Source organism: Mustelus asterias, chromosome 30 (assembly GCF_964213995.1).
Source record: "Mustelus asterias chromosome 30, sMusAst1.hap1.1, whole genome shotgun sequence".
Lineage (NCBI taxonomy): Eukaryota > Metazoa > Chordata > Chondrichthyes > Carcharhiniformes > Triakidae > Mustelus > Mustelus asterias.
In genome coordinates, this window is record NC_135830.1 from 13388394 (window position 1) to 13415609 (window position 27216).

The following is a 27216-nucleotide window of genomic DNA, read 5'->3' on the forward strand; positions in this document are numbered from 1 at the left end:
CCCGGGAGTGTGTTGCAGAGTAGAATCTAATTGAAAGGTTAGTGATGAGTTATATACAGAATAACAGATACCTGGGCGTGTCACAAACCAGAATCTAATCGAGGGTTTTGGGTGGTTTATAGAAAAACATATTGTTGTTTTTTTTTAGAGAACAACAGATACCCAGGAGTGAGTTACAAGCTGGAATAAAATCGAAGGTTTTGGAGCGGCTTAAATGTAGAATGCGCTGGGAGTGAATTTGTATTTATCTCACTTCCCAAATCCACCTTGTTGCCTCACAATGTTGTCTTAAGTGTTACCTCCTCAGCGTCTGCTGAGTATGTTACTGCACTTTGACCATCATGTTCCTGTCGTCTGAGGAGTTGGTAGTCAGCATCGTTTGGCCGTTCCTTCAGGCTTGTGTATGTTGAATCTTGTATTGGAACCATCTGGGGAGTGCTGGGCCCAGCCTCATTCTGCCTTCTCAGGCTTGCAGCAGGCCCAGCCTCGGACTGCTCTTTTATTGACCCTGTGCTAGGCCCAGCCTCCTCTCGCCTTCTCAGGCTTACAGCAGGCCCTGCCTCGGCCTGCATTCTGAGGCTTGCAGCAGGCCCAGTCTCGGCCTGCTCTCTAATTGAGCCTGTGCTAGGCCCAGTCACGGCCTGCCTTTTCAGGCTTGCAGCGTGCCCAGCCACTTTCAGTTGCGAAGACCTCTTTGGCCTGCCGTGCACCCATTGGCCAGTGACCTGGGCTTGCTCTTTGGTGTCAGGTTGAGTTCCAGGACTTGACAAATCAGAGTAAATTCCTTCTTCTCCTGCAAAGAGGAAAGATCAATTTCAGTGAGAAAAGAAACATAAGAACAAAGAGCATTTGGATCCAGTGAGCTTGGTTCTCATGATGTGGCATTTGTTACACTGATCCTATCAACTCTGTTCCCCACTCCACTCCATATTCACTTTTAGAAAATGTCCAAACATCTCTCAACCTCTGTCTTGAATCTACTAAATGACTGATCATCTACCGCTCTCTAGATTAGAGAATTTCAAAGACTTACCACACTCTGACAGAAAGTTCTGAAATTTGATCTCTTACACTGAAACCGTCCTAGACTCCGCTAATGAGGGAAACAACCGGTAAGTATGTTGTATGTGAAACTGTGAGAGATCTGTATACATTTCAAATAGATCATCTCTCACACATTGAGCTTCCAAAATGCTAATCTCACATCATACAATATCCCTCAGTCCTGAAGTCAACACCAAAATGAATTTTCTCTGTCTCGCTCGAAGTTGAGTTAATTCTGTAAGGAAACCAATACTGTTCGCAGTATTCCAATTGTATTCCAATTGTACCAAAGTAGCTATAACAACAATACCTCACTCCAGTAAACCAAATGATTGTGTCAAAGAGACAAACATGGGTTTCGAGCTGATTCCTGTACCTGTCTGTCAGACAAATCTCCAGGCAAGGAAGGTCGGGAGGCAGATTGACAAAGAGACAGTCTGACCGTCTCCAAAATATTAAAATTACACTCAGTGATAAGACCATAAGACCATAAGACATAGGAGCGGAAGTAAGGCCATTCGGCCCATCGAGTCCACTCCACCATTCAATCATGGTTGATTTCAACTCCATTTACCCGCTCTCTCCCCATAGCCCTTAATTCCTCGAGAAATCAAGAATTTATCAATTTCTGTCTTGAAGACGCTCAACGTCTCGGCCTCCACAGCCCTCTGTGGCAATGAATTCCACAGACCCACCACTCTCTGGCTGAAGAAATTTCTCCTCATCTCTCTTCTAAAGTGACTCCCTTTTATTCTAAGGCTGTGCCCCCGCGTCCTAGTCTCCCCTGTTCATGGAAACAACTTCCCTACGTCCATCCTATCTAAGCCGTTCATTATCTTGTAAGTTTCTATCAGATCTCCCCTCAACCTCCTAAACTCCAATGAATATAATCCCACGATCCTCAGACGTTCATCGTATGTCAGGCCTACCATTCCTGGGATCATCCGTGTGAATCTCCGCTGGACCCGCTCCAGTGCCAGTATGTCCTTCCTGAGGTGTGGGGCCCAAAATTGCTCACAGTACTCCAAATGGGGCCTAACCAGTGCTTTATAAAGCCTCAGAAGTACATCCCTGCTTTTGTATTCCAAGCCTCTTGAGATAAATGACAACATTACATTTGCTTTCTTAATTACGGACTCAACCTGCAAGTTTACCTTTAGAGAATCCTGGACTAGGACTCCCAAGTCCCTTTGCACTTTAGCATTATGAATTTTGTCACCGTTTAGAAAATAGATGTTAAGAAAGAAAAACAAACTCCCTCTTACACTGTTCACATCTAACACTCCTGGGACAGGTACAGCAAAGGGATAGAGACAGAATAAATCACTGTGTACACTGTCCCCATCAAACACTTCCAGGACAGGTGTAGCACAGGGTTAGATACAGTGTGAGGCTCCCTCTACACTGTCCCCATCAAACACTTCCAGAGCAGGTATAGCACAGATACAGAGAAATGTTTCCTCTTACACTGTCCACGTCAAACATTCCCGGGACAGCTACAGCACAGGGTTAGATACAGAGAAACTTCCTCTTATACTGTCGACATCAAACACTCCCGGGATAGTTACAGCATGAGGTTAGAGTCAGAATAATTTTTTGTGTACACTGCCCCTATCAAACACTCCCAGGACAGGCACAGCACGAGGTTAGAGACAGAATAACCCTCCGTGTACACTGTCCACATCAAAGACTCCCCGGACAGGCACAGCTTAGGGTTTGAGGCAAAATACATTTCTGTGCACACTGTCCTCATCCAACACTCCCAAGACGTACAGCACAGTGTTAGATACAGAGAAAAATTCACTCTACAATGACCCCAATCAAACACTCCCTGGACAGGAACAGCGCCGGGTCAGATACAGAGTAAAACTCCCTCTACACTGTCCCCATCAAACACTCACTGGACAGGTGCAGCACAGGGTTAGATACAGACTAAAAATCCCTCGACACTGCCCCCCGGCCCCCCCGCCCCGCCCCCCCCCCCCCCTCGCCCCCATGAAACACTTTCAGGACAGGTAAAGCACAGGGCTAGATACAGAGTAGAAATCCCTCTACACTCTCCCCTAACAAACATTCCCAAGGCAGATACAACACGGGTTTAGATACAGTAAAACTTCCTCCACCTGTCCCCCACCAAACACTCCCAGGACAGGAACAGCTCAGGGTTAGATACAGAGTAAAGCTCCCTCTACAAAATCCGCCCATCTAACACTCCCAGGGCAGGTACAGCACAAGGTTAGATACAGAGTAAAGCCCCCTCTTACACTGTCCTAATCAAACAGTCACTATTTTCCTGACAGAAAACACCAAACCTCTTCCTACCCACATCAGTAATGGACACAGTAAACAGCATTTTATTAGCCAGAGTCCGACAGTTTCAGGGTGCCCGCTGGATTGATCCCCTACCTTTGTTATCGCTCCTTTTCTTTTCACTGTTGCCTACACATGAGAGAGAAAATAAGAGAAAGTCAGTATCAGATGATATTGAGTCTGTGTTATCACTCCGTCCCTCTCCCCACTCTTTCGTGGGGCGGCACGGTAGCACAGTGGTTAGCACTGCTGCTTCACAGCTCCAGGGTCCCGGGTTCGATTCCCGGCTCGGGGTCACTGTCTGTGTGGAGTTTGCACATTCTCCTCGTGTCTACGTGGGTTTCCTCCGGGTGCTCCGGTTTCCTCCCACAGTCCAAAGATGTGCGGGTTAGGTTGATTGGCCAGGTTAAAAATTGTCCCTGAGGTGCGTAGTTAGCGGGTAAATATGTGGGGGTAGGGCCTGGGTGGGATTGTGGTCGGTGCAGACTCGATGGGCCGAATGGCCTCCTTCTGCACTCTCGGGTTTCTATGTATTCCTATGTATTTCTTTCCCTCTGGTGCCACCCTCCCTCCCTCTCCCAAAAAAAAACCTTAGTTCAATTGCTCTATTCCCTCTCTCCCTCACACCCCCAGTGCGAGATCACCTGTCACTCACACCCCCAGTGCGAGATTCCCTCTCTCCCTCACACCCCCAGTGCGAGGTCCCCTGTCACTCACACCCCCCCCCCACCCAGTGCGAGATTCCCTGTCACTCACACCCCTAGTGCGAGGTCCCCGCCTCTCGAACCCCAGTGAGAGATCCCCTGTCACTCACAACCTAAGTGTGAGATCCCCTGTCATTCACACCCGCAGTGCGAGATCCCCTATCTCTCGCACCCCCATTTCAGTGCAAGATCTCCTGTCTCTCACACCACCAGTGCTAGATCCCCTCTCACTCACACTCTCAGTGCAATATCCCCTGTCTCTCAAACCCCCAGTGCGAGGCCCCCTGTCTCTCACACGCCGAGTGCGAGATCCCCGGTCTCTCACACCCCCAGTGCGAGATCCCCTGTCTCTCCCACCTCCAGTGCGAGGTTCCCTGTCACTCACACGCCAAGTGCGAGATCCCCTGTCTCTCAAACCTCCAGTGCGAGATCCCCTGCCACTCGCACCCCCAGTGCGAGATCCACAGTCACTCACACCCCCAGTGCGAGGTCCCCTGCCACTCACACTCAATGCTCGGTAAGCATTCTGGGATTAAGATGAGATTGCTGCTATGAGAACAGACCCAGTACTTAACTGTTCTGCTGCCGGCACAGATAGAAGGTGATCAGCAAGACTGCTGCATAAACTGTCAGGAAAATTGTAGTAAGAATAATCTTCACTTTCTGGTACTGAAATGAGGAAATATATGTAAATAGAACAACAGGGAGAAAGAGAGTCGTTCAATATAACAAATGACAACAGCAGGATATTCTCTCACATGCAGTGCGTGTGTATGTGTGAATGTGTGTGTGTGTGTGTGTGTGTGTGTGTGTGTGAATATGTGTGTGTGTGTGTGTCTGTGCATGTGTGCGCGCGTGTGTTCTGCCTTCTTGAAACGCTGCAGTCCTTGCGCTGTGGTGTTGACCCACAATCCCAAAGTGATCGATAAAATTAAGTGTCCGCCGGGCTATTTCTGACAGCAGTTGAAAATCAACCATATTGCTGTGTGCCTCGAGTCACATGTAGGCCAGACAGGGTAAGGATGGCAGATTTCCCTCCCTAAAGGACATTGTTGAATCAAATGGGTTTTTCCAACAATGGTTTCATGCCACTCAAGTGGATAGAGCCGTGAAGAAGGCCTATAGTGTGTCAGCGTTTACTAACAGGGGGTTTGAGGTTAAGAGCCGTGGGGTTATGCTGCAACTGTACAGGACCTTGGTGAGACCACATTTGGAATATTGTGTGCAGTTCTGGTCACCTCACTATAAGAAAGATGTGGAAGCATTGGAAGGGGTGCAAAGGAGATTTACCAGGATGCTGCCTGGTTTGGAGGGTAGGTCTTATGAGGAAAGGCTGAGGGAGCTAGGGCTTTTCTCTTTAGAGTGGAGGAGGATGAGAGGCGACTTAATAGAAGTTTATAAGATGATTGAGGGGGATAGATAGAGTGGACGTTCGAAGACTATTTCCTCGGTGGATGTAGCTGTTACTAGGGGGCATAACTATAAGGTGCATGGTGGGAGATATAGGAGGAAATTCCGAGGTATGTTCTTTACTCAGAGAGTGGTTGGGGTGTGGAATGGACTGCCTGCAGTGATAGTGGAGTCGGTCACTTTTGGAACTTTCAAGCGGTCATTGGATAGGCACATGGAGCACACTAGAATGATAGGGAGTGGGATAGCTTGACCTTGGTTTCGGACAAAGCTCGGCACATCATCGAGGGCCGAAGGGCTTGTACTGTGCTGTACTCTTCTATGTTCTATGTTCTATGTCATGAGAAGATTCTTAATTTCATTTTTTAAAATTGAATTCAAATTCCACCGACTGCGAATGCGTATGTGTGAGTGTGTGCATGTGTGCCTACGTGAGAATGTGCGTGTGAGCACAAGTGTGAGAGTGTGTGCATGTGTCTGTGCACATGCATGTGCGTGCGTTTGCCTACGTGTATGTGAACGCATGCACGAGTGTGAGTACATGTGTGTGTTTACGTGTGCATGTGTATGTGTTTGTGCGTGCGTGTGTGTATATGCACACAAGTGTGAATGTTTGCACGTATGTCTGTGCACGTGCGTGTGCGTGAGTGTGTGTACGTGTGTGTTCACAAAAGTGTGAGAGTGTGTGCATGAGTGTGTGCACATGTGTGTGCGTGCGTGTGTGTACGTGTGTGTGTGTGCGCGCGCATGCACGAATATGTGTCCGTGTGCGTTTATGTGTGCATGTGTGTGTTTGTGTGCACGCGCGCGCGTGTTTGCGTTGCGCTCGTGTGCGCGCGTGCGCCTGTGCGTGTGTGTGCACGAGTCTCTGTGTGTGTGTGCATGAGGATGTGTGTATGAATGAAAAACGTTCACACTCCTGATGTTGTGCCCCCCAGATGGTGAACAGAATTTGGGAAGTTCGGAGGTGAGTTAATTAATTAACTGCTTCATGGCGTCTGAGCAGTATCTTTCCACATATCATGGCACAGAATATATTACAGTGACAGTGGTAGAATTGATCATTAACCCCCAGGATAGTGGGAGATTCACTGTTGGTAATGTCATTTAATAGCAAGGATTTGTTCATGCATTTGAGATGTAATAAAATGACTTTGTTACCTGGTAGGATTTTGATATTGAGCTATTGCCACAAGTTTCTCCCAAATCAACAGTCTGCTCGACTCCTGCTGCAGCTTCCTTGCATTTATAAACCATCTCTCCAAGCTGGGAATCCAGTGTGACATCCAAAATCATCCCACCAAACTGCAGCTTATGCCTCTGATCACTGATAACCTTCTTGTTCCCTCTGAACCACTCAACAGCCGAGCCACGCAAGCTGGAACACATCAGTTCCACTTTGCATGTCCCACGGCTGGCCTGCTTTCTCTCGAGGCAAATCTGAAGCTCCCCAGCAGTGCCTAGTGTGAAAAAGAGATTAGTAACTCGAGCAGCTGGCTGCAAGCAAAGATCTAATTTTGTTCTCTCACAGGATGTGGGTGTCGTCGGCAAGGTCAGCATTTATTGTCCATCCCTAATTGCTCTTGAGAAGGTGGTGGTGAGCTGCCTTCTTGAACCGCTGCAGTCCCCGTGATGTACGCATACCCACAGTGCTGTTAGAGAGGGTGTTTCAGGATTTTGACACAGCGACAGTGAAGGAACAGTGATATATTTCCAAGTCAGGATGCTGGGTGATTTGGAGGGGAGCGTCCAGGTGGTGGTCGACGTCTACAAGATAAGACCATAAGACATAGGAGCGGAAGTAAGGCCATTCGGCCCATCGAGTCCACTCCACCATTCAATCATGGTTGATTTCAACTCCATTTACCCGCCCTCTCCCCATAGCCCTTAATTCCTCGAGAAATCAAGAATTTATCAATTTCTGTCTTGAAGACGCTCAACGTCTCGGCCTCCACAGCCCTCTGTGGCAATGAATTCCACAGACCCACCACTCTCTGGCTGAAGCAATTTCTCCTCATCTCTGTTCTAAAGTGACTCCCTTTTATTCTAAGGCTGTGCCCCCGCGTCCTAGTCTCCCCTGTTAATGGAAACAACTTCCCTACGTCCATCCTATCTAAGCCGTTCATTATCTTGTAAGTTTCTATCAGATCTCCCCTCAACCTCCTAAACTCCAATGAATATAATCCCACGATCCTCAGACGTTCATCGTATGTCAGGCCTACCATTCCTGGGATCATCCGTGTGAATCTCCGCTGGACCCGCTCCAGTGCCAGTATGTCCTTCCTGAGGTGTGGGGCCCAAAATTGCTCACAGTACTCCAAATGGGGCCTAACCAGTGCTTTATAAAGCCTCAGAAGTACATCCCTGCTTTTGTATTCCAAGCCTCTTGAGATAAATGACAACATTACATTTGCTTTCTTAATTACGGACTCAACCTGCAAGTTTACCTTTAGAGAATCCTGGACTAGGACTCCCAAGTCCCTTTGCACTTTAGCGTTATGAATTTTGTCACCGTTTAGAAAATAGTCCATGCCTCTATTCTTTTTTCCAAAGTGTACGACCTCGCACTTGCCCACGTTGAATTTCATCAGCCACTTCTTGGACCACTCTCCTAAACTGTCTAAATCTTTCTGCAGCCTCCCCACCTCCTCAATACTACCTGCCCCTCCACCTATCTTTGTATCATCGGCAAACTTGGCCAGAATGCTCCCAGTCCCGTCATCTAGATCGTTAATATATAAAGAGAACAGCTGTGGCCCCAACACTGAACCCTGCGGGACACCACTTGTCACCGGTTGCCATTCTGAGAAAGAACCTTTTATCCCAACTCTCTGCCTTCTGTCTGACAGCCAATCGTCAATCCATGTTAGTACCTTGCCTCGAATACCATGGGCCCTTATTTTACTCAGCAGTCTCCCGTGAGGCACCTTGTCAAAGGCCTTTTGGAAGTCAAGATAGATAACATCCATTGGCTCTCCTTGGTCTAACCTATTTGTTATCTCTTCAAAGAACTCTAACAGGTTTGTCAGGCACGACCTCCCCTTACTAAATCCATGCTGACTTGTCTTAATCCGACCCTGCACTTCCAAGAATTTAGAAATCTCATCCTTAACGATGGATTCTAGAATTTTGCCAACAACTGAGGTTAGGCTAATTGGCCTATAATTTTCCATCTTTTTTCTTGTTCCCTTCTTGAACAGTGGGGTTACAACAGCGATTTTCCAATCCTCTGGGACTTTCCCTGACTCCAGTGACTTTTGAAAGATCATAACTAACGCCTCCACTATTTCTTCAGCTATCTCCTTTAGAACTCTAGGATGTAGCCAATCTGGGCCCGGAGATTTATCATGAGGGGTATGGACACAATGGGTAGTCAGAAGCTTTTTGCCACAGTGGAAGATCAATAACTAGGGGGCATAGGTTTAAGGTGTTAGGGGCAATGTTTAAAGGAGATGTATGAGGCAAGTTTTTTGCACAGAGGGTGGCGGGTGCCTGAAACTCGCTGTTGGGGAAGGTAGTGGAAGCAGATATAATAGTGACCGTTCAGGGGCATCTTGACAAATACATGAATAGGATGTATTGTGTTTCCAGGTATCTGCTACTCTTCTGGATGGTAGAGGTCGAGCAATTGAAGGGTGCTGCCTAAGGAACCTCAGTGAGTTCCTGCAGTGCATCGCGCAGAGGCTACTCATAGCTGCCACTGTGCATCAGCGGTGGACGGAGTGAATGATTTTGGAAGGGCTGTTTTATCTTTGGCGGTGTTGAGCTTCTTGGCTGTTGATGGAGCTGCACTCACCAAGGCAAGAGGAGACTATTCCGTCATACTCCCGACTTGTGCCTAATGGTGGGTCTGTCTTCACAAAGGAAGACATGAATAATGTACCAAAAGCTCTGAGAAAAACAAGTTTTAATGAAGTGCTGAAGGAAATCATTATTAATAGAGAAATGGTTCTGGGGAAAATAATGGGATTGAACAAAACACATCAACAGGCCCTTCGACCCTCCAAGCCTGAACCGATCATGCTGCCCAACTGAACTAAAGCCCCCTACCCTTCCGGGGACCTTATCCCTACATTCCCATCCTATTCATGTATTTGTCAAGATGCCCCTGAACGGTCACTATTATATCTGCTTCCACTACCTTCCCCAACAGCGAGTTTCAGGCACCCGCCACCCTCTGTGCAAAAAACTTGCCTCATACATCTCCTTTAAACATTGCCCCTAACATCTTAAACCTATGCCACCTAGTTATTGATCTTCCACTGTGGCAAAAAGCTTCTGACTACCCACTGTGTCCATACCCCTCATGATCTTGTAGACGTCGATCAGGTCGCCCCCGCAACCTCCGTCGTTCCAGCGTGAACAAACTGAATTTCTCCAACCTCTGCTCACAGCTAATGTCCTCCATACCAGGCCACATCGTGGTAAAAGGGTGGCAGGTAAGATTGGAAAGGATAGGATAGGATAAAAGCAGCAAAGAATGACCAAAAGATTAATAAAGAGAGAGAATGAGAGAAAGTTACCGGAAATATAAGAAATTAAAATATTTAAATAATGTAACAATTTCCACAGACACTTAAAAAAGAAAAGTCAACGAAGTGAGCATTGGTCCTATGGAAAGTATGTCTGGGGAGTTGAAAACAAAAAATTAGGAGATAGTAGATGAACTGAACCAGTATTTAAAAAAAGTTGGTGGCACGGTGGTTAGCACTGCTGCCTCATAGCGCCAAGGACTCGTGTTCAATTTCGGCCTCGGGTAACTGTCTGTGTGGAGTTTGTATGTTTTCCCCATGTCAGCGTGGGTTTCCTCTGGGTGCTCCATTTCCTCCCACAGTCCAAAGACGTGCGGGTAAGTTGATTGGCAATGGTAAATTTACCCTCTTCTGAGGGGAATTAGCAAGGTAAATATGAGGGATGGGGGGAATAGGGTCTGGGTGGGATTATGGTCGGTGGGAGACTTGATGCGCTGAATGGATTCCTTCTGCACTACAGGCATTATATTCTATGAAATTTCTTCTGTACCCTCTCCAAAGCCTCCACATACTTCTGGTAATGTGAAGACCAGAATTGAACACTATATTCCAAGTGCGGCCTAACGAAGTTTCCATAAAGCTGCAACATGACTTGCCAATTTTTAAACGTAATGCCCCGGCCGATGAAGGCAAGCATGCCACATGCTTTCTTGACTACCTCCTCCACCTGCATTACCACTTTCAGTGACCTATAGATCTGTACACCCAGATCCCCCTGCCTATCAATATTCTTAAGGGTTCTGCCATTTACTGTATCGTACCCATCTCTATTAGACCTCCCAAAATGCATTACCTCACATTTGTCCATTAAACTCCATCTGCCATCTTTCCACTCAAGTCTCCAATCAATCTATATCCTGCTGTATCCTCTGACAGTCCTCATCGCTATCCACAATTCCTCCAATCATTGTGTCATCTGCAAACTTATTAATCAAACCAGTTACATTTTTCTCCAAATCATTGATATATATTGCAAACAGCAATGGTCCAGCATTGATCCCTGAGGAACGCCATTTGTCACAGCCCTCCAGTCAGAAGCTCACCCTTCCACTGCTACCCTCTGTCTTCTATGACCGAGCTAGTTCTGCATCCATCTTGCCAGCTGAACTCTGATCCCGTGCGACTTCACCTTCTGTACCACTCTGCCATGAGGGACCTTTTCAAAGGCCTTACTGAAGTCCATGTTGACAACATCCACTGCCCTACCCTTATCAATCATTTTCGCCACTTCCTCAAAAAACTCGATTAACTAAGTGAGATACGACCTCCCCCTCACAAAATCATGTTGCGTCTCACTAATACGCCCACTTATTTTCAAGTGGGGGTAAATCCCGCCTCGAAGAATCCTCTCCAATAATTTCCCTACCATTGGCGGAATGCACATCGGCCTGTAATTACCTGGTTTATCCTTGCTACCCTTCTTAAACAAAGGAACAACGTTCTCCAATCTTCTGGGGACTCCCCTGTACCACTGAGGATACAAAGATTTCTCTCAAGGCGCTAGCAATTTCCTCCCTTGCATCTTTCAGTGTTCTGGGGTATTTCCCATCAGGCCCCATGGACTCGTCAAATTTAATGCCTTTCAGGAACCCCAATATCGCCTTCTTATTGATCTCATCATGACCCAAACTATCTACACACACTTCCCCAGACTCATCATCCAGAAAGTCCTCCTCTTTGGTGAAAACTGACGCAAAGTATTCATTTAATACAGCGCCCATTTCCTCTTATCCTCCAGCTCCACGCATAGACTCCCTCCCCTGTCCTCTCCCAGGTTACTTGCTTCCTCTTTATATAAAAAGCAATTTCCTTAATCCTGCGGGGAAATGACTTTTCGTGACCCCTTTTAGCCCTCCTTACTCCTTGCTTAAGTTTCTTTCTACTTTTCTTTTGTTCCACGTTTCCTTCGTGTATTCCCAGCCACCTGGCCTTGATAAATGCTTCCTTTTTCTCCAGGCAGCAGAGAAAATGCTGGAAAATCTCAGCAGGTCTGGCAGTATCTGTGAGGAGAGAAATAGCTGACGTTTCGAGTCCAGATGACCCTTTGTCAAAGCGAAAAGGCAAAGAAAGTGGGAGATATTTATAGTGCAGGGTGAGAAAATTAAAGATGGGTCATAGCCACAGGAACCAAGGATTGGAGGATAGCTAATGTGGTCCCGTTATTTAAGAAGGGTAGGAAGGATAACCCGGGAAATTATAGTCCGGTGAGCTTGACGTCCGTGGTTGGGAAGTTGTTGGAGAGGATTCGTCGAGATAGGATGTCTGCGCATTTAGAAAGGTATAAACTCATTAACGATAGGCAACATGGTTTTGTGAGAGGGAAGTCATGCCTCACTAACCTGGTGGAGTTTTTTGAAGAAGTGACTAGAATGGTTGACGAGGGAAGGGCCGTGGATGTCGTCTATATGGACTTTAGTAAAGCGTTTAACAAAGTCTCTCATGGTAGGTTGGTGCAAAAGGTTGGATCTCAAGCGACAAAGGGGGAGGTGGCTAGATGGGTGGAGAACTGGCTTGGTCACAGGAGACAGAGGGTGGTTGTGCAAGGGTCTTTTTCCGGCTGGATGGCTGTGACTAGTGGTGTTCCGCAGGGCTCTGTATTGGAACCACTGCTGTCTGTGATTTATATAAACGATCTGGAAGAAGGTGTAACTGGGTTGATCAGTAAGTTTGCGAACGACACGAAAATGGCTGCACTTGCAGATAGTGAGGAACATTGTTAGAGGCTACAGAAGGATATAGATAGGCTGGAAATTTGGGCAAAGAAATGGCAGATGGAGTTCAATCCAGATCAATGCGAAGTGATGCATTTTGGTAGAACTAACGTAAGGGGGAGCTATACGATAAATGTCAGAACCATAAAGGGTGTAGATACGCAGAGGGACGTGGGTGTGCAAGTCCACAGATCCTTGAAGGTGACATCACAGGTGGAGAAGGTAGTGAATACGGCATATGGCATGCTTGCCTTTATAGGACGGGACATGGAGTATAAAAGTTGGGGTCTGATGTTGCAGTTGTATAGAACGTTGGTTCGGCCGCATTTGGAATACTGCGCCCAGTTCTGGTCGCCACACTACCAGAAGGGCGTGGAGGCTTTAGAGAGAGTGCAGAGGAGGTTTACCAGGATGTTGCCTGGTATGAAAGGGCTTAGTTATGAGGAGAGATTGGGTAAACGGGGGTTGTTCTCACTGGAAAGACGGAGGATGAGGGGTGACCTAACAGAGGTGTATAAAATTATGAAAGGCATAGATAGGGTGAGCGGTGGGAAGTTTTTTCCCAGGTCGGTGGTGACTTTCACGAGGGGTCATAGGTTCAAGGTGGGGGGGGGGGGGGGGGGGGAGGTTTAACACGGATATGAGAAGGACGTATTTTACACAGAGGGTGGTGGGGGCCTGGAATGCGCTGCCGGGCAAGGTGGTGGAGGCGGACATACTGGGAACGTTTAAGACTTATCTAGATAGCCATCTGAACGGAGTGGGAATGGAGGGCTACAAAAGAATGGTCTAATTTGGACAAGGGAGCGGCGTGGGCTTGGAGGGCCGAAGGGCCTGTTCCTGTGCTGTATTGTTCTTTGTTCTTTGTTCTTTGTTAGTTCCTTTTTCTCTTTGACTCGGCTCACAATATCTCTCGCTTTCCAAGGTTGCCGAAACTTGCCATAATTATCTTTCATAGTTAAAGGACTGTGCCAGTCCTGAATTCCTATCAACTTGCACTTGAAACCCTCCCACATGCCAGATATTGATTTGCTCTCAAATATCTGGCCCAATCTACATTCTTCAATTCCTGCCTAACAATGTTGTAATTCGCCTTCCCCTCGTTTAGCACCTTCACTTGAGGACTACACTTATCTTTATCCATCAGTACCTGAAAGCTGACTGAATTGTGGTCACTGTTCCTGAACTGCTCTCCTCCTGAAACGTCAACACCCGGCCAGGCTCATTCTCCAACACCAGGTCAGTACGGCCCCTTCCCTCGTTGGACTATCTACATAATACTTGAAAAAGCCTTCCTGGATGTGCCTTACAAACTCTGCCCCATCTACATCCGTAGCACGAAGTGAGTCCCTGTCAATATAGGGGAAGTTAAAATCTCTCTCCACAAGAACCCTGTTACTTTTACACGTTGCCAAAATCCGCCTACATGTCTGTTCCTCTATTGCTGGATCTGGGGAGGCCTACAGTAAACCCCCAACATTGTGACTACACCCTTCCTATTCCTGAGCTCTACCCATATTGCCTCGCTGTATGAGCTCTCTGAGGTGTCCTCCCACAGTACAGTTGTGATATTCTCCAGGAGTGCAACTCTCCCACCCTTTTAGATCCCTCGCTATCCCACTCGAAACATTGTATCCTGGAACATTAAACTGCCAATCCTGTGCTTCCCTTAACCAAGTCTCTAATGGCAACAAAATCATAATTCCAAGTATTAATCCAAGCCCTAAGTTCTTACCTGTTACACTTCCCGCATTGAAACAAATGTACTTCAGTCCACCAGACCCTATTTGATGAGCAACCACACTCTGCCTGCTCTTTCTCTGAAACTTCCTGGCCCGACTTTCTCGCCCCCTTTCAGTGGGCGGCACGGTGGCAGTGGTTAGAACGGTTGCCTCACAGCCCGAGGGACCCGTGTTCGATTCCCTGCTTGGGTTACTGTCTGTGTGGAGATTGCACGTCCTCTCCATGTCTGCATGCGTTCCCTCAGGATGTTCCAGTTTCCTCCCGCAGTCTGAACGACGTAATGGTTAGGTGCATTGACCCGAACATGTGCCCAAGCGTGGTGACTCGGGGAATTTCACTGTAACCTTATTGCAGTGTTAATGTAAGCCTTACTTGTGACCAATAAATGAACTTTTACTTTTAGTTAATTCACCTTTGCTTTGGATCCTACCCCACACCCCCCCCCGCCCCCATCCCCCCCATCCCCCCCTGCCCCCCCCCCGCCCCAGTCCGCCCACCCCCCCCCCCCCCGCCCCGTCCCCCCACCGCCCCCCCGTCCCCCCCTCCGTACCCCCGTCCCCCCTCCCGTCCCGTCCCCACCTCCCGTCCCCAAACTAGTTTAAATCTTCCCGTGTGACACTCGCAAACCTCCCGGTCAGAATATTTATGCCCCTCCAGTTTAGATGCAAGCCGTCCTTGTACAGATCCCGCCTGCCCCATAAGAGATCCCAATGGCCCAGATATCTGAAATCCTTACTCCTACCCCAACTGCCGAGCCATATGTTGAGCTGTATTACCCTTCCAATTTCAAGCCTCACTGGTACATAGCACAGGGAATAATCCTGAGATTACAATCCTAGAGGTCCTGCTTTTTAACTTTAAAGATAACTCCCTAAACTGCTGCTGCAGGACCTCATCACTCTTTCTAAATAGATCTCTCGGGCCTAATAATCTTCATCTCACAGTACGTAACGAAATAGCCCGAGAGGGGGACGGCACGGTGGCACAGTGGTTAGCACTGCTGCCTCAAAGCACGAGCCTCGATCACTGCCTGTTTAGAGTTTGCACGTTCTCCCCGTGTCTGCGTGGGTTTCCTCCGGGTGCCCCGGTTTCCTCCGACAGAACAAAGTTATAGAGATAAAGATTCCTACAGTGCAGAAGGAGGCCATTCGGCCCATTATGTCTGCAAGGAACACAAACCCCACGCAGGCTCTATCCCTGTAACCCCATGTATTTAACCAAGCTCGTCCCTCTGACACTAAGGGGCAATTTAGCATGGCCAATCCACCTAACCCGCACACCTTGCAGTGTGGGAGGAAACCGGAGCACCCGGCGGAAACCGACGCAGACACGGGGAGAACGTGTAGACTCTGAACGGACAGTGACCCAAGCCAGGAATTGAACCCAGATCCCTGGCGATGTGAGGCAGCAGTACTAACCACTGTGCCACCGTCCCGCGTGCAGGTTAGGTTGGTTGGCCGGACTAAATTGACCCAAGTATCAGGGGATTGGCAGGGTAAATATGTGGGGTTATGGCAATAGTGTCTGGGTGGCATTGTGGTCGGTGCAAACTCGATAGGCCAAAGGCTTCCTTCTGAACTGCATGAATTCTGTAATTCTATGAAATAGGGACACCTTTGGTGTCATTTTCCAGTTATTTGGACTCTGGACTGGTTCCTGCAGATTGGAGGGTAGATAACATAAGCCCGCTATTCAGAACGGGAGGTAGAGGGAAACAGGGTAATATGGAGCAATGAGCCCGACATCAGTATTGGGGAAGTTGCTAGAGTCCATTATCAGGTATTTCAAAATTCAGCAGTTGGAAAACAGTGGTATAATCAGACAATGCCAGCATCTATTTACAAAGGAGAAATCATGCTCGATGAATCTATTGGAATTATTTGAGAATGTAGCTAGTAGAGGAGACCTGGAGAATGTTCTTTTTTTAGACTTTCAGAAGACTTTTCACAAGTTAGTGTCTTGAGATGGATAGAAAGCTGGTTAGCAGGCAGGAAACAAAGTTGGCATAAATGGATCTTTTTCTGATTGGCAGGCACTGACTCATGGATTACTACAGGGATCTGTGCTGGGATCCCAACTGTTCACATGAGAGATTGATGATTCGGAAGCGGGAACGAAATGTATTATCTCCAAATCTGCAGTTGACAAATTATGGTGGGAGGATGAGCTGTGAGGAGGATGCAGGGATTATTTAACGTGCTTTGGACAGGCTGAATGAGTGCGCAAACGCATGGCAGATGCAGTATAACGTGGAGAAATGTGAGATTATCCACTTTGGTGGCAATAATAGGAAGGCAGTTTATTATTTGAATGGTTGTAAATTGAGAGAGATGGATTCTCAACGAGAACCTGGTGTCCTCGTGCATCAGTCGATGAAAGTAAGCACTCAGGTACAGCAGGCAGTAAAGAAGGCAAAGAGTATTTTGGCCTTCATACTGAGGGGAGAAGAGTGTCGGAATAGGGATGTTTTATTGCAATTGTGTACGGTGTTGGTGAGGCCACACTTGGAGCATTGTGTGCAATTTTGGTGTCCTTATCTGAGGAAGGGTGTCCTTGTTATAGAGGGCAAGCAGCAAAGGTTTACCAGGCTTATTCCTGGGATGGCAGGTCCGTCATATGAGGAGAGACTAAATGAGTTAGGCTTATATTCACTGGAGTTGAGAAGAGTGAGAGGGGATCTCATAGAAATTATTAAATTCTAACAGCACTAGGTGTCATACTTTGAGGATAAGGGATCAACTGATTAAGACTGAGGTGATAAGAAATGTCTTCACCCAGAGAGTGGTGAATCTGTGGAATTGAATATCACAGCAAGAAGTTAAGGCCAAAATGTCGTGTGATTTCAAGATATTAGATATAGCTCAAGGGATCAAGAGATATGGCGTGATCAGTTTCTCAGTATCTGACAGAGGATGAGGGTGAGAGGCTATGCTGTAACAATGAGAGCCAGACATAAGAAATATTTCTAAAATAAACAAATGAGATGCCATCAAGTCTGAATGTCAAATTGAGACTGAGAGAGGTTTTTTCTTAATCAAAGAGATTTCAGGAAAAGGTGAGTAGATGGTGTTTGATCCCAAAGTAGACAAGATCATATTGAAAAGCTCAACAGCTTTGTACTGCCTGTCCTCAACTGCCTCACACTCAGACCCGCCCTCACAATCACACACGCCCCTCTCACCCTCCTTCACACACGCCCCTCTACCCTATAGGCAACCTGCATCACACGCTCATCACCTCCCCCTCACATTGTCTCCCTCACACACTCCCACCCCTTTCCCTTACCCCTTCACACACCATTCCTTACGCTCCCTCACTTATATCCTCACCCGCCCTCAAAATCACATTCACCCTCACACCCTGTCCTGCTTATACCTTCTCCTTCCCTCACATTCTTTCCATCACACCCACTTCCTCATGTGTGTTCTCCTTCATACTCAACCCCTCTGCCACACTCTCCCCTTCCCTCTCCCTCACACTCACACCATCCTTCACTCACACCGGTCCTCTCCCTCACACACATTCACTCACGCTGGTGCTCACCCACAACTCACACTCTTTCCCTCTTATACCTTCTGCCACCCTCACATCCTTTCCTGCACACTCGCCCTCCTTTGCACTTGTGCCGTCCCACGCCCTCATCCCCTCTCCCCCACACTCATCCTCTTCCCGCACTCTCGCCCCCCCCTGCCCTCACTTGCCCTCACCCCCTCCCCCACCCTTCCCTGCACTCACCCCCTCCCTCACCCGACCCTCCCACTCCCTCACCCCTTTCCCCGCACTCTAGAGTCATAGAGTTTTATAACATGGAAACAGGCCCTTCTGTCCAACTGGTCCCTGCCGCCCTTTTTTTAACCACTAAGCTCGTCCCAATTGCCTGCATTTGGCGCATATCCCTGTACACCCATCTTAACTATGTTGCTGTCTAAATGCTTTTTAAAAGAAAAAATTGTCCCCGTCTCTATTACTATCTCTGGCAGCTTGTTCCAGACACTCTGTGAAAAACTTGCCCCTCTGGACCCTTTTGTATCTCTCCGCTCTCACCCTAAACCTAGGCCCTCTAATTTTCCCCTACCTGTGGGTAAATATGTTGATTATCTAACTGATCTATGTCCCTCATTATCTTATCGACCACTATTCTCACCCCTAAGTCCTCCTAAGTCTCCTGCTCTCCAGGGAAAAATGTCCCAGTCAATCCAGCCTCTCCTTATAACTCAAACCATCAAGTCCAGGTAACATCCACATAAATCTTTTCTACATTCTTTCTAGTTTAATAATCTCCTTTTTAAAATAGGATGACCAGAACTGTACACAGTATTCCAAGTATGGCTTTACCAATGTCTTGGACAAATTCAACAAGACGTCCCAACTACTGTATTCAGTGGTCTGACTGAGGGAACCAAGCATGCCAAATGCCTTCTTCACCACTCTGTCCACCCCCTCCTCTGCACTCAGCCCCTCCCCCGCACTCTCACGCTCCATCATAGGCACCCTTCATCATAGATACTCTCCATCATAGTCACTCTCCATCACAGTAACCCTCTCTCACACATCCCTTCCTCACGGATCCTCTGCCACTCCCTCTATCTCAGGCCCTAACTCAATTCATGTGGTTCACTCCATCTTTTCACTTTCTCACCTCACATCCTCCCCTCGACGCTCTCGCCCTTGCTGACTCTCTCTGTGACTCCCTCCCTCTCAATGCCTTTTTCTCACTCATGCTCTCTCACTCCCTTCCTCCTACTCCCTCTCTCCACTCCCCCCTTCCCAATTTCTTCCTTTCCTCCCTCACCACACTCTCCCTCATTCACCCCTCCATCACTCAATACTCCCTCTCTTATTACTCACTCTATAACTCACTCACCACTTCTTCGCTGTCCCTCCCTCTATCCCTCACCCCTTCACCACTCCCTCCCTCCATCAGTCTTTCCCTCCCAAACTCACAACTCCCTCCTTCACTCACCACTCCCTCCCTCACTCATTCACCAATCCCTCCGTCACTCTTTCCCTCCCTCACTCACCACTCCACAGTGACAGCAGGATCAGTATTCCCCACAGATTTCTACATGCTGGATCCATTGGTTGATTCCTGCGGATTGGAAGGTGCAGAGAGATGGTGAAAGAAAGAGGCTGAGAGAACGTTCAAATTGCTGATGAATTGAATCCGTTCAGTGCAAGAATTGAAGGCTTCGGTCAAGAAACTTGCGATAGCATCTGAGGCTCGGTCACTTCCTGAGAAAGGGTGTCAGCTGCTAACATCCACAAAACCAAAATAAACCTCACAGCACAAAACTCTTCCCGGAACTGACCACGACAAAGAGAGAGAGAGAAGCAGAGTTAAAGCAACAACAGAGAGGGAAAGAGAGAAGGAGTAACAGAAAGAGGGACACAAAAGGAAGCAGACAGGGGTGATGAAAAAGCAGCGACAAAGATTGAGAAACAGAAATAGAGATAGAAAGAAACAAAATGGCAGAGAAAGACGTAGAAAGAAACAGATTAATACAGAAAGGTAAACAGAGAGACGTGGGCAGACAGAAGCAGAGCCCAAAAGAGAGAGACAGCTAAAGAGAGAGAGAGAGAGGCAGGGAGAGAGAGAGAGAGAGAAGGAGGGAGAGAGAGAGGCAGGGGGAGAGAGAGGTAGGGAGAGAGTGAGATAGAGAGAGGCAGAGAGAGAGAGAGAGGGAGAGAGAGAGGCAGGGGGAAGAGAGAGAGAGAGAGAAGGAGGGAGAGAGAGAGGCAGGGGGAGAGAGAGGTAGGGAGAGAGTGAGATAGAGAGAGGCAGAGAGAGAGAGAGAGAGGGAGAGAGAGAGGCAGGGGGAAGAGAGAGCGAGGCAGGGAGATAGAGAGAGGCAGGGAGAGAGTTTGAGAATGATGCAGGCAGAGAGAGAGAAAGAGAGAAAGGCGGGGGGGGGGGGGGCAGGGAGAGAGAGAGAGAGAGAGAGGGAGGCAGGGAGAGAGAGAGGGGGCAGCGAGAGAGAGGGAGAGAGAGAGACAGGGAGAGAGAGAGGGGGAGCAGGGAGAGAGAGAGAGAGACAGAAAGACAGAGGCAGGGAGAGGGAAAGACAGGGATAGAGAAAGAGGCAGTGAGTGTGAGAGAGAGAGAGAAAGGCAGGGAGAGACAGAGGGAGAGAGATAGAGAGAGGGAGAGACAGGGAGAGGGAGAGAGAGGCAGGGAGAGTGTTAGAGAGAAGCAGGAAGAGAGGCAGAGTGAGAGAGAGAGAGAGAGAATGAGAGGCAGGGAGAGTGAGAGAGAGACAGGGAAATAGAGAGAGGCAGGGAGAGAGAGAGAGAGGTAGGGAGAGAGTGAGATAGAGAGAGGCAGAGAGGGAGAGAGAGAGGCAGGAGGAGAGAGAGGTAGGGAGAGAGTGAGATAGAGAAAGGCAGAGAGAGAGAGAGAGGGAGAGAGAGAGGCAGGGGGAAGAGAGAGCGAGGCAGGGAGATAGACAGAGGCAGGGAGAGAGTTTGAGAATGATGCAGGCAGAGAGAGAGAGAGAGAAAAAGGCGGGGGGGGGGCAGGGAGAGAGAGAGAGAGGAGGAGGCAGGGAGAGAGAGAGGGGGCAGGGAGAGAGAGAGAGAGAGACAGGGAGAGAGAGGGGGAGCAGGGGGAGAGAGAGAGAGAGACAGACAGAAAGACAGAGGCAGGGAGAGGGAAAGACAGGGATAGAGAAAGAGGCAGTGAGTGAGAGAGAGAGAGAAAGGCAGGGAGAGAGACAGAGGGAGAGAGATAGAGAGAGAGAGAGACAGGGAGAGGGAGAGAGAGGCAGGGAGAGTGTTAGAGAGAAGCAGGAAGAGAGTCAGGGAGAGTGTTAGAGCGAGAGAATGAGAGGCAGGGAGAGTGAGAGAGAGGCAGGGAAATAGAGAGAGGCAGGGAGAGAGAGAGAGAGAGGCAGGTAGAGAGTGAGAGAGAGAGAGGCAGAGAGAGAGAGAGAGAGAGAGAGGGAGAGACAGAGAGCGAGGCAGGGAGAGAGAGAGAGAGGCAGGGAGAGAGTGAGAGAGAGAGAGAGAAGCAGGCAGAGAGAGCGAGACAGGGAGAGAGAGAGACCGAGAGGCAGGGAGTGAGGGAGAGGCAGGGAGAGAGAGAGAGGCAGGGAGACAGAGAGAGAGGCAGGGAGAGAGAGAGAGGCAGGGAGAGAGATAGAGAAGCAGGCAGTGAAAGCGAGAGAGGCAGGGAAAGAGAGAGAGAGTGAGAGAGCGGGCCAGAGAGAGAGAGAGGGAGGAGCAGGGAGAGAGAGGGAGAGAAGCAGGGGGGGAGAGAGAGAGCGATGCAGGGAGAGAGAGAGGCAGGTAGAGAGTGTGAGAGAGAGAAAGGCAGGGAGAGAGAGATAGAGAGAAGCAGGGTGAGAGAGAGAAGCAGGCACAGAGATAGCGAGAGGCAGGGAGACCGAGGAAGAGAGGCATGGAGAGAGGGAGAGAGAGAGGTAGGGGTGAGATAGAGAGCGAGGCAGAAAGAGAGAGAGAGGTAGGGAAAGAGAGAGAGTGGGGCAGGGAGAGAGAGAGACAGGGTGAGGGGGGCAGGGAGAGAGAGAGAGAGAGGGAGGCAGGGAGATAGAGCAGGGGCATCGAGATAGAGAGGGGGGCAGGGAGAGAGAGAGCGGTGCAGGGGGAGAGAGAGCAAGAGAGAGAGAGAGACGGACAGAGGCAGGGAGAGAAAAAGGCAGGTATAGAGAGAGAGAGCCAGGGAGAGAGAGAGAGGCAGGGAGAAAGACAGAAGGAGAGAGAGAGATAGAGAGACAGGGAGAGGGAGAGGGAGGCAGGGAGAGAGTTAGAGAGAAGCAGGCAGAGAGAGGGAGAGAGAAAGAGAGAGAGAGAATGAGAAGCAGTGAGAGGGAGAGAGAGACAGGGAGAGAGAGAGAGGCAGGCAGAGAGGAAGAGGCAGAGAGAGGGAGAGGAGAGCAGGGAGCGAGATGGGGGCAAGGAAGGAGAGAGAGAGAGGCAGGGAGAGAGAGAGGGGGAGGGGGAGAGAGGGAGGGAGGAGGTCAGGAGGAGAGAGAGAGAGAGAGGGCTGGAGAAAGAGAAACGGAGAGAAAGAGGGGCAGGGAGAGAGAGGGGGGGGGGGGAACAGGGAAAGGCAGGGAAAGAGAGAAAGAGGCAGGGAGAGAGTGAGAGGGAAGCAGGTGGAAAGAAAGAAAGAGGCAGGGAGAGAGGGAAAGAGAGGGAGAAAAAAGAGAGGCAGGGAAAGAGAGAAGGAGAGAGGGAGAGAAAAGCAGAGTGTGTGAGAGAGAGAGTGGGAGAGAAAGAGAGAGGCAGGGAGAAAGAGAGGCAGGGAGAGAGAGAATCAGGGAGAGAGAGAGAAGGGCAGGGAGAGAGAGATAGGTCGGGAGAGAGTGTGAGAGTGAGAGGCAGGGAGAGAGAGACAGGGGAGAGCGAAAGCGAGGCAGAGGGAGAGAGAGAGAGGCAGGCAGAGAGAGGCACAGAGAGAGAGAGAGAGAGAGTCGGGGGAGAGAGAGCGAGAGGCAGGGACAGAGAGGAAGAGAGGCAAGGAGAGAGAGAGAGTGGGGCAGGGAGAGAGAGAGAGAGAGAGGCAGGGAGAGAGAGAGAGAGAGAGGCGGGGACAGAGAGGAAGAGAGGCAAGGAGAGAGGAAGAGAGAGAGGCAGAGATAGAGAGAGGGAGAGAGAGAGAGAGAGAGGGGCAGGGAGAGAGAGACAGAGTGAGAGAGAGAGAGAGAGGCAGGGAGAGAGAGAGTGAGAGGCAGGGGCAGAGAGATGAGAGGCAGGGAGAGAGGGAGCCAGAGAGGCAGGGAGAGAGAGAGAGGCAGGGAGAGAGAAAGAGAGGCAGGGGGAGAGAGGGGCAGGTGGAGAGAGAGAGAGAGGCAGGGAGAGGGAGGCAGGGAGAGAGGCAGGTGGAGAGAGAGAGGGAGGCAGGGAGAGAGGCATGGGGAGAGAGAGGCAGGTGGAGAGAGAGAGAGAGAGAGGCCGGGAGAGGGAGGCAGGGAGAGGGAGGCAGGGAGAGAGGGAGAGACAGGGTGAGACAGAGAAGCAGGCAGAAAGAGTGCGAGGCAGGGAGGCAGAGAGCGAGAGGTAGGGAGAGAGAGGAAGAAAGGCAGGAAAAGAAGGAGTGAGAGATATAGGCAGGGAGCGACAAAGAGAGAGGCAGGGAGAGAGAGAGAGAGACAGGAATAGAGATTGAGAGAGAGAGGCAGGGATGGAGAGAGGCAGGGAAAAGGGAGGGAGGCAGGGAGAGACAGAGAGCGAGAGAGAGAGGTCGGGAGAAACAGAGCGAGAGAGAGAGGCAGGGAGAGAGAGAGAGAGAGAAAGAGAGAGAGCGAGAGCGAGAGAGAGAGAGAGAGAGAGAGAGAAAGGCAGTAGGCGCGAGAGAGAGGGAGGGAGAGGAAGAGAGCGGGTAGGGAGAAAGACAGGCAGGGACAGAGAGAGGCAGGGGGAGGGAGAGTGAGGCAGGGAGAGAGTGAGAGGCAGGAAGAGAGAGAGAGAGATAGGGAGGCAGATAGAGAGAGAGAGAGAGAGAGGCAGGGGAGAGAGAGAGAGAGAGAGAGGAGAGGCAGGGAGAGAGAGGGAAGCAGGCAGAGAGAGAGCGAGAGGCAGGCAAAGAGAGGGAGAGAGGGAGGCAAAGAGAGAGACAGGGAGAGAGTAAGGGAGAGAGGCAGGGAGAGAGAGGCAGGGAGGGAGGCGGGGGGGGGAGGCAGGGAGGGAGAGAGAGGGAGAGACAGGGAGAGCGTTAGAGAGCAGTAGGGAGAGAGAGAGAGGCAGGGAGAGAGAGAGAGAGGCAGGGAGAGAGAGAGAGGCAGAGAAAGATAGAGGAGAGCAGGGAGACGGAGAGGGGGCAGGGACGGAGAGAGAGGCAAGGAGAGAGAGAGTGAGGGGGTGGGTGAGAGAGGGAGGGGAGGTCAGGGAGAGAGAGCGGGAGAGAGAGAGCTGGAGAAAGAGAAGCAGGGAGAGAGAGAGAGGCAGGGAGAGAGAGATGGAGACAGGTAAGGGTAGGCAGAGAGAGAGAGGGAGGCAGGGAGAGAGAGGGGAGAGAGAGAGAGAGACAGGGAGAGAGCGGGAGGGAGGCAGATGGATAGAGAAAAAGAGGCAAGGAGAGAGAGAGGAAAAATAGAGGCAGGGAACGAGAGAAGGAGATGGGGAGAGAGAAGCAGAATGAGTCTGAGAGAGAGGAGAGAGAGGCAGGGAGAGAGAGAGAGAGAGAGAGAGGCAGGGAGAAATAGAGGCAGGGAGAGAGAGGGGGGCAGGGAGAAATAGAGGCAGGGAGAGAGAGAGGCATGCAGAGCGAGAGAGAGAGAGAGGGGGGCAGGGAGAGAGAGAGAGAGAGAGGCAGGGGGATGGAGAAAAAGAGGCAGGAAGAAAGGGAGAGAGAGGGGGAAAGGCAGGAACAGATAGAAGGAGAGAGGGACAGAGAGGCAGGGCGAGAGAGAGGTGGGGCAGGTAAAGAGAGGGATAGAGGGGCAGTGGTGGAGGGAGTGTCAGGGAGGGAGAGATAGAGGCAGGGAGTGAGAGAGATAGAGGGGCAGGGAGAGAGAGAGAGAGACAGGGGGAGAGAGAGGGGGGAGATAAAGAGAGAGAGAGCAAAGAAAGAGAGATGCAGGGAGAGAGGGAGATAGAGGGGCAGGGAGAGAGAGACGTAAGGAGAGAGAGAGAGGCATGGAGGGAGAGAGAGGCAGGAAGGGAGAGGGATGGAGAGAGAGAGATGGAGAGAAAGGCAGGAAGGGAAAGGGAGGGATGGAGAGAGACGGAGAGAGAGAGAGGCAGGGAGAGAAAGAGAGAGAGAAAGGGAGGGGCAGGGAGAAAGAGAGAGAGTGCTACTGAGAGAGAGAGGCAGAAAACAGAGAGAATAGAAACAAAGAGGCGGGATGGCAGGTAAATAGGGTGGTGAAAAGGGCATATGAAGCACTCGCCTTTTCCAATCAGTGTTTAGATTACAAAAACATGGAGGTCATGATGGAGTTGTATAGAACTTTGTTGCGGCCACAGCTGGAGTGCAGTTCCGGTCGCCACATTATAGGAACGACGTGAATGCCCAGGAGGGAATGCAGATGAGATTTACCAGGATGCTGCCTGGGGTGGAACATTTAAGTTATGAAGAGAGTTTGGGTAGGCTTGGGTTGTTTTCGTTGGAGCAGAGCAGACAGAGGGGGCGACCTGATTGAGGTGTTCAAGACGATGAGGGACATGGACAGGGTGGATAGGGAGCATCAGTTCCCCTTAGTTGAAGGGTCAGTTACGAGGGGACACAAGTTAATAGTGAGGGGTGGGAGGTTTGGGGGGGACTTGAGGAAAAAACCTTTTAGCCAGAGGGCGATGACGGGCTGGAATGCGCCGCCTGGGAGGGTGGTGTTAGTGGGATACTCACATTTTTAAGAAGTACCTGGATCAGTACACGGCATGCTATAATATTCAAGGCTATGGGACAAGTGCTGCCAAGTGGGATTACGTGGGCAGGTAAGGGCATTTCATGCATGGGTGCGGACTCGATTAGCTGAGGGGCCTTTTCTGTACTGTAGGATTCTTTGATTCTGTGAGAGACAGATACAGTGAGGGACAGAGACAGTGGAATACAAATAAAGTGACAGACACGGGCTGGGAAACAATGGCTGGGAAAGAGGGCGGAGAAAGAGTGAGATAGAAAGAATAAGGCAGTAAGAAGGAGCCAAAAGAAAGGATCAGAAACAGGGAGACACTGACTGACACAGAGACAGCACATTCCAAACCCACAACCACTACCATCTGGGACAAGAACAGCAGATGCTGGGAAAACCACTTTGTTCAGGTTCCCCTTCAGGTCACTCACCAATCCGACTTGGAAATATATTGCTGTTCCTTCATTGTTACTGGGCTAAAATCTGGGAACTCCCGCCGTATGGTGTGTCGACACCTCAAGGACTGCTGCAGTTAAAGAAGGCAGCTCACCACCACCTTCTCAATGGCAGGTAAGGATAAATGCTGGTGTAGCCAGCGATGCCCACATCCGATAAACAAATAAATAAAGAACCCTTCTCCCAATCAAATGGATTCTTTCTGTATTTCTAAACAGCTGATTATGGTTTCAGGGGCCACTGGTATCGCAGCAGGTCATCTCGAAGTTCGTCCAAATTCAGAAACTTTTCTCCATATATCAGACATCACAACATGACGACAATTGGAACTAAAGACTTTAGCTTTCAAAGACTTGGCCTTCATCATTCAGCAAATGCTTGAACACGGGAGATATGGAAATTACCTCTCAAGTGATTGTTTCTGTCTCTGATATAAAAACATAACTGAAAACCAGCAAGCTTGGGTATCATTGTTTCTGACATTGAAATTGATAAAATATATTGATGTGAGCTGCTATTTCAAAGCACTCAAGTCCTAACAAAAACTAATGGAAAAAAAGATCAGGGTTCCCGGGTATCAAAAAGAGTTCTTTGGGGAGAAGTAAATTGAACAGGAGCAAAACCTGTGAGCCCAACGAAAAATCTGGAATTGATTTGAAATTTCTGGCGCTTTATAATGGGGTAAAGTAAAGAGCAAATGAAATATATTAATTAGTCTTTGGATTCAAATGGTAATGTTTGAATCTGTTTATAGATATTATGAGAATATTGTATTGGACCATACAGTTTTTCCAGGGCTGATCAGTGAGGTCAGATAGCAATTGAGATTTGTCTGATTGAATGAAAAAAGAGACTGAATATTGGGGAAAAGACAGGAAAAGCACAGCAGCAAATGGGAATTGGAATAACTCACTCTGGGGATAATTGAATGCAACAGCTCAATCTGGTATTAATGTAAATTCTCGTGAAAGCAAAGCCCAAATTAGACTCATAT

At 49.3% G+C, this 27216-nt stretch overlaps 1 protein-coding gene across 1 annotated transcript; it reads right to left on the reverse strand.

Moving 5' to 3' along the window:
- Positions 1-275: 275 nt before the first annotated feature.
- Positions 276-19968, reverse strand: LOC144480899 (uncharacterized). The gene is made up of 5 exons (XM_078200528.1): positions 19476-19968; positions 6630-6928; positions 4634-4727; positions 3451-3483; positions 276-793 (listed from the first exon to the last, which is right to left on the reverse strand). Exons 1-5 carry the CDS (start codon positions 19531-19533, stop codon positions 276-278), a joined length of 1002 nt encoding a protein of 333 aa, XP_078056654.1. The 5' UTR covers positions 19534-19968.
- Positions 19969-27216: the final 7248 nt, after the last annotated feature.